The sequence below is a fragment of the Epinephelus moara genome, chromosome 13, assembly GCF_006386435.1.
Source record: "Epinephelus moara isolate mb chromosome 13, YSFRI_EMoa_1.0, whole genome shotgun sequence".
In the NCBI taxonomy this organism is placed as follows: domain Eukaryota; kingdom Metazoa; phylum Chordata; class Actinopteri; order Perciformes; family Serranidae; genus Epinephelus; species Epinephelus moara.
This window is the reverse complement of record NC_065518.1, coordinates 11,489,951-11,496,876: the sequence shown is the minus strand read 5'-3', so window position 1 is coordinate 11,496,876 and position 6,926 is coordinate 11,489,951. Positions and strand designations below refer to the sequence as shown.

General features: G+C 41.0%; 1 protein-coding gene across 1 annotated transcript in view; it reads left to right on the top strand.

The window, feature by feature from the left end:
* The first annotated feature begins 539 nt into the window (after positions 1–539).
* kif19 (kinesin family member 19) overlaps positions 540–6,926 on the top strand; it is a 48,237-nt gene continuing 41,850 nt past the window's right edge. Inside the window, exons 1-2 of the mRNA XM_050060091.1 lie at positions 540–1,087; positions 5,937–6,017. Coding sequence (XP_049916048.1) covers positions 1,049–1,087; positions 5,937–6,017 — 120 coding nt within the window. The 5' untranslated portion in view covers positions 540–1,048. The remainder of the gene's footprint in view (positions 1,088–5,936; positions 6,018–6,926) is intronic.

Here is a 6,926-nt window from a genome sequence, read left to right as displayed (position 1 = left end):
GAAAGAAAGAGGGGAAAAAAAGCAAATTAAAAAATTAACAATGCAGGCAGCAACTCGTTGAAAATATTGATTTCCGGTTATTTTTAAAAATTGAATAACTAATTTATGGTGGAAGGATGGTTGTGCATTTTCCCCAAATCACTCAGGGAGTAAAGAAAAATAAAGAAAAAATATTTGTTGCTTCGGGGAGGGTCAAAATAATAAATACCGGTAGATAAATCAAATAAATAAATAAATAAAAGTCACACCCCTGCCCTCCTGTGATAAGTAAAGAACAGTCCCTAAATTCCTCAGACTTGCACTTCAGTACAGTAGTTAAGTAAATAAACTTAATATATGTATAATTATACGTTATAAATTTCACCTCAGTGCATTTGCAGAAAAACATTAATAATATTGGAAAAAACAAGTTTTTATTTTAGGAGGAAGTAGCTGTTAGCATTGTTTAGCTAGCTCAACACAACGCCGGTTGCTCCGCAGGTCTCCATGGACAACAACGTACACGCACGCGCACTCTCACTCACACACACAGCAACCCACCGCGGCAGCAGGGCAGCGGAGAGGAGCCCGGACACACCAACAGGGAAGTGACTGTAGCAGGTGGGCTGCTGCCGGTGACACCCACCTCCTCCACCTCCTCCTCCTCCTCCTCCTCCACCTCTCCTCTGCTCCTCGTCTGCCGCAGGATGAATGATTCTCGCGTTTCTACCCTGCGGAGCGGAAACACACCGCACGAGCGGCGGAGCGTCGACGCACTTTGAAAAGAAGGACGTAGAAAGAAACAAACGGTCGCCGGGACCGACAGTAAGACGAGAGGTCGCTAAGTGAAGAAGACACGACGTGAGGGTGTTTAGCTCGGTAGTAGCTGCTGTTAGGAACCATTACATTAGCTGAAGAGAGTCCTGTAGTTGTTGAGTGTGTCTACAAAGGGCTGCAGGTGACTCTTGTTTTACCTGTAGAGGGGGTGACATGCAGGTACCGACAGAGAGGAGCATGGTCCAGGGTCCCGTTTGACGCTCATTATCCTTCACTCTGAACACAAGTGACCATGAAGGACACGGGGGAATCAAAAGACCACCAACTAACCGTGAGTTCAAACTACACAGTGTCCTTTTAAATGCTTGTGACTTTACATCTGTACCATTGAGTCAGTGAGTTTTCCCTTTCCTCAGGCAAACTGTTGTATCGGTCTATAGTTGGTGAGGTGGGTGCACTACTAGGTAGGTGGGTAGGTTACAGAGGAGGAAGTGAATATGCTCTTCTATACATTTCAATGGATTTATGGCTGATAGTAGGGTATACTGTAGACGGACAGACAAAGACGTGGGTATATCCTTCCTATACCCAACCAATGCAGTGTACTGTAGGTAATACAAAGAAACAAACATAGAAATTTGCTTCTTACCATACACTCAGGGGCCACTTTATTAGATATACCTATGCAACCCAACTGTTCTGCCATAGTGTCTACTTATAGATGCCGATAATGGTAGATAGAAAGATAGAGAGATAGAAAAGGAGGTGGGAAACTACAAGGAAGCAAACCTAGAAATCATTAGATACACCTATGCAATCCAACCAAACTGTTCTGCCATAAAGTCTACCTATAGATACCTATAATGTTAGATCAATAGATAGATAGTAGGGTGTACTGTAAACGGACAGACAAAGAGGTGGGTATATCCTTCCTGAACCCTCAACTACACCAGTGACCTTAACCAATACAGTATTCTGTAGGTACTACAGAGAAACAAACCTAGAAATCTGCTGCTTACTGTACACTCAGGGGCCACTTTATTAGATACACCTATGCAATCTAATGCAACTGTTCTGCCATAAAGTCTACTTATAGATGCCTTTAATGTAAGATAGATAGATAGATAGATAGTAGGGTATACTGTAAACGGACAGAAAAAGACATGGGTATATCCTTCCTATACCCTTGACTACACCAGTGACCTTAACCAATACAGTGTACTGTAGGTAATACGAAGACAAACCTAGAAATCTGCTGCTTAGTGTACACCCAGGGGCCACTTTATTAGATACACCTATGCAATCTAATGCAATCCAGTGCAGCTGTTCTGCCTTGAAGTCTACTTATACATGCCTATAATGATAAATAAAAAGATAGATAGTAGAGTATACTGTAAACGGACAGAAGACAAGATGGGTACATTCATCCCATACCCTCAACTACACCAATGATCTTAACCAGTACAGTGGACTGTAGGTAATACAAAGACAAACCTAGAAATCTGCTGGTTACTGTACACTCAAGGGACACTTTGTTAGATATACCTATGCAACCCAACTGTTCTGCCATAAAGTCTACTTTTAGATGGCTATATATAATGTTAGATAGATAGATAGATAAATAGTCTTTATTGTCCACCTCTGTGGAAATTTGGCTTTTCTCAAACACAGCAAAGGTACACAGAAACACATAACACAATACTCCACTGAAAATGTACAAACATAGAAGATAAAACGGTGCAAAAAGGCAGGTAGGAGCAATACGTTTTGTAAATGCTAAAGACAGCACGTCTTATAAAGTATAAGTATAAAGTAATAGCGTTCCCTGATGCAGTCATTCTGTGGTCAGTGCCTATATGGCAATCATCTTCCCTGCAATGCTGACAATCCCTGAGAGCTTTTTTTTTTTTTTTTTTTAAATTTGCACTGATGTTGTTGTTTAAAGGATCAAATGCTTTGTTGTAATGTTCAGGTTTTGTTGACATTGTATGAAATGTTATGAGGTAATGTGATATAACGACCAAGTGGGTAAAGACAAATGATAGAACAGCTAAAACCTTTGTATACCTTACCTTGCCCTTACCCTAGTAAGTCCAGAAAATTACATCACTTTACTGTAATGCAGCCTTTAAAACTAAGAAAACACAACACTTCCAATATCCAAAATGTAAGACGATATAGTCTCATATCATGATATCGTTATAATATCAATATAATGACCAATCCTAGGGTATAACATGACATCGACGACTTTTCTTTTTTTGGTTAGTGACAGAGAACAGCAGAATGACTGTAATAGACATAAAGATAAGGCGAGAAAGCGCAGCGGCTACTGGTGTATACAGATACTGCTGAAAATGAGTATTGAAACTGTTTAAAATATTCCAATTCAATGTGTATTGACATGTCGATATTTTTTACCATAATACTTCTCTTTACGTACATGAGGGATAACACCTCTGAATATAATGCAGTCCAGTAAACCACCTCTCACTATGACCTCACTGCTAAAACATACACTGTAATTCACACAACCTGTGACAGTGTCAAAAAACCCTGATTATGAAAGGCATCATAAAAGAAGAATTTTGGGCCGAACAGTTTGCATACATTGGACTGAATTAGATCGTACAGGTGTACTTAATAAAGTGTATTTTCTTTCTTTCCTTTTTTAACAACTAGATGTTTCTTTTTATATTCCTTCCAGCATCCATTGTTGGTGTTATATTTTAGATTTCCCAGCCTTACACTACCTGCCCTGTGTTCTGCAGCCCATATCTGAATAATTGAAGTGGCTGTTTCAGTTGCCTGGCCTCTCTCTTGTCCAGCATGTAATACACTTTCTACAGGCTGCTGACAGAGAGAGTGCCTTATTATTATTCCCCTTTGCATTCACATTTTTTTCCTGCATATGTCTGTGGGTCACATGCATGCCATTTCACTGAAAAAAGTCATGCAGGGAGAGAAAGTATAACCACAAGGTTGCTGTGTGTGTGTGTGTGCGTCTGTGTCAAATAATACAATGTTCTACTCAGTGGTTTTGTATCTGCGAAGTGTTACCCAGTGTTCATCAGGATAATTTACCCTCTAAAATTACAGGTGTCTGAGTGTTACTGATTGTGAGGAGAATGGTATCACTCTAATTTTTTTCTTAATTATTGGAGGAGAAATTGATATTAATCAAGCTGTGACATGATTCAAAGTGGAATGTGGAGTTTAATTAAACTGTCAAACTGTTCAGTGTCTATATTTGGTTATGACGTTAAAGGTGGTGTGGTGTGTAAGGATGCTTTCAGACCTAGAGCTGTCTTGCTTTGGTCTGAATCAGGGACCAATTTTGTTTCAAAGTTGTATAATTATCTAGAGTTGGTTTGTGTTCTCATTGCAGCATTTACAAGCGGACCAGATCAAATGCCTTGCTCAAGAAAGATGCTCTTGATTGGTCAGAATTTCCATGTGGGAAAAATTCAGGAAGTAAACCAAATGTTGAAGAAGAGTACACTTGCAAGATAAATGTGACACTTTCTAATGTCACAATGGAGGGACAACTACGCAGGTTGATTTGAGCGCTGCTCATCGTGGACTATATTGCTGTCATTGTTCATTTTAGTCAAACCATACAGTTTGAAAACGAGGCGCAGCTCCAACTAGAAAACAATGTTTTGATGCATTGGATGTGCTGAATGTGCATATTAAGGCAGTACAGGAGGAGGTGCACATTAATAATCCTCCAGGACTGTAACATGCTCATGTTTAACCCAAACAATGTGTCATGTGACTGCAGTTGGTTCAGATCCAGGTCGGAACACATTCTCACCACAAATAAACCACACCAGAATTAATTGTAACCAGAACGAGACCACCTCTTCAAGAAGGTCTCGGTCCGGCTGTTTTGGTGCACACCTGAGTGTGATTGCCCAAATGAACCGCACTTAGGGGGCCAAACAAGCTTGAGTTTGATTGAACCGAACTAAACAGGGCAGGGTACACTCTAGACCTGTCACCAGTCCACACACACAGATAGTCAAACACATTTATTCTCATATTTACATCTATGGACAATTTTGAGTTTCCAGTTTACCTACCTTGCATGTGTTTGACCTGCGCTAGACACTAGAGAGAATAAACATGTGATAATGAGAATAACATGCAAAATTCACACACGAAAACAGCCAACAGAGTTCTGTTACAGCCCAGGAGCCTCTGCATGTGAGTGGTTTTTATTATCTGGTTAAATGAGAAAAAATCTGACTTCCTGTGCTTGACATTTAAAAGATTTCTCATGTACTCCCAGGAATTTGGGCTTCCCTGGAAGGATTTCTTTGAGGATATGATATCTAGACTTTTAGTCCTGACTCTGGGTCAAGCTTTGATAAGACTGGATCCTAAAGTCAGCTGTGGCACAGGAGGTAGAGCTCCTCCAGTCTGCATGTTGAAGTATCCTTGGCCAAGCTACCAACCCCCAAATTGCTCCCGAAGACTGTGCCATCAGTGTGCAAATGTGTGCGTGAGTGATTAGATTAGATTAGATTAGGCCCTGATGAGCAGATTGGCACCCTGCATGGCAGCCTTGGCCATTCATGTATGACTGTGTGTGTGAATGGGTGAATGTTGCATGTAGTGCAAAGTGCTTTGAGTCCATGTACACCTTACCTAATGCAATGCAGTGGTGTCTTTTCTTTAGACTGTCCCTGTGCAGTTATATGCCTACATCTTTCAAATTCTACTTCCCCCTTTTGTAGTGCATTTTGTAGTCTCAAATCTGAAACCAATATAATCAGCATTATTCTCTCAAACCTGACAGAGCTCCTCCCGGGCCACAGAGGACATAATTCACCCCCTTTTAATAACTTGTAAACTCATTTTGATGTTTAAAATCAGTGGAGTTCCTCCCATACCACACTTTCTTTCTGTTCATGTAAAGAATAAAACAAATACTCCACACATGTAAATATTCAATTACAACTCCAGCTACAGCTGAATCAATACAGCCTGCAGACACACATCCTTGGTAAATAAGAACTCATTTACTTTAGACACGAGAGTACTCCGTGCTGTCAGTGTCGTTCCTACCCATCCAGGCAGAGTTCAATTTATTCTCCAACCTATAATTTCAGTAAATTGAATATCTCTGTGTTGATTAAATTCAAGGACGACTAAATTCACTCTCTGTGCCGCAGGTTGCCTTGAGGATCCGACCCCTCAGCGATGCTGAGCAGGAGGAGGCGGCTACAATCGTGGCCCACAGAGTGGACGACCAGGTGAGATGGCCGCCGTGTGTGTCAGTAACCTGTTTACCTCTGTGTACATGCAGTATGCGTGCACGTGAGTGAGCGAGTGAGTGATAGGGTCAGCGTGTGTGTGCTTGTATGGAAAAGAGCCGTGGTCTCTGTTTCAGAGCCCTCTTCCTGCCTGTCAGGAGGCTGCACAGATAAGGTATCTGCAGGGACCTCGGTAAAGCCAACAGTTTTTTTTAAAAACCAACTCATTTGTAAAGCTCAAATGTCACCTACATTTGTAAATGAATGCTGGGTGAGTCAGACCTGTAGCAAAGAGAGTGACCTTTCTAGCAAATGATAGAAAGCCTCAAATTATTTCATAAGCAGACGGCTGAAAGCTTCGCCATGGTGAACACCTGGGGTTTAATTGGACATCAACAACTGCAGAGCTGTGTAACCCTTCCCACATTAAACATCCGTGCTGAATGTAGTTCAGTCTCCTATAGTGTCTGTCTGGCTTGAATTACGAGTTATAATTTTCTCTGTTATGGATTCATCTCACAATTGTGCAGTCATTTTCTTTCAGTTCCAGGTTATTGTTTGCAAGTGTGTCGCATCAGTTTAGCACTGCTCTTCCATAACTGTCACACTCACAGTGCACAGTTAAGAGAAAAAAAAAGATTGTGACCTCACCCACAATGCAACTCAACAACCAACAGTTTCATGAGCCAATTTACATAGTGGCCAAACGTGGAATTACAACCTCCACGTCCGATACGTGATGCCATAGGGTCCAAAAAGACATTTTCCCATAGACTTACATTGTCAAAGAGATGTCTGTAAATCAGAATACAATTTTTGAGCGCCACCAACCTCCCTGAAATGACTCGTTTCACTATCGGGATTTGATCCATTCAGTCCAATATCATTTTGAAAGTCTAGAAGACCTGC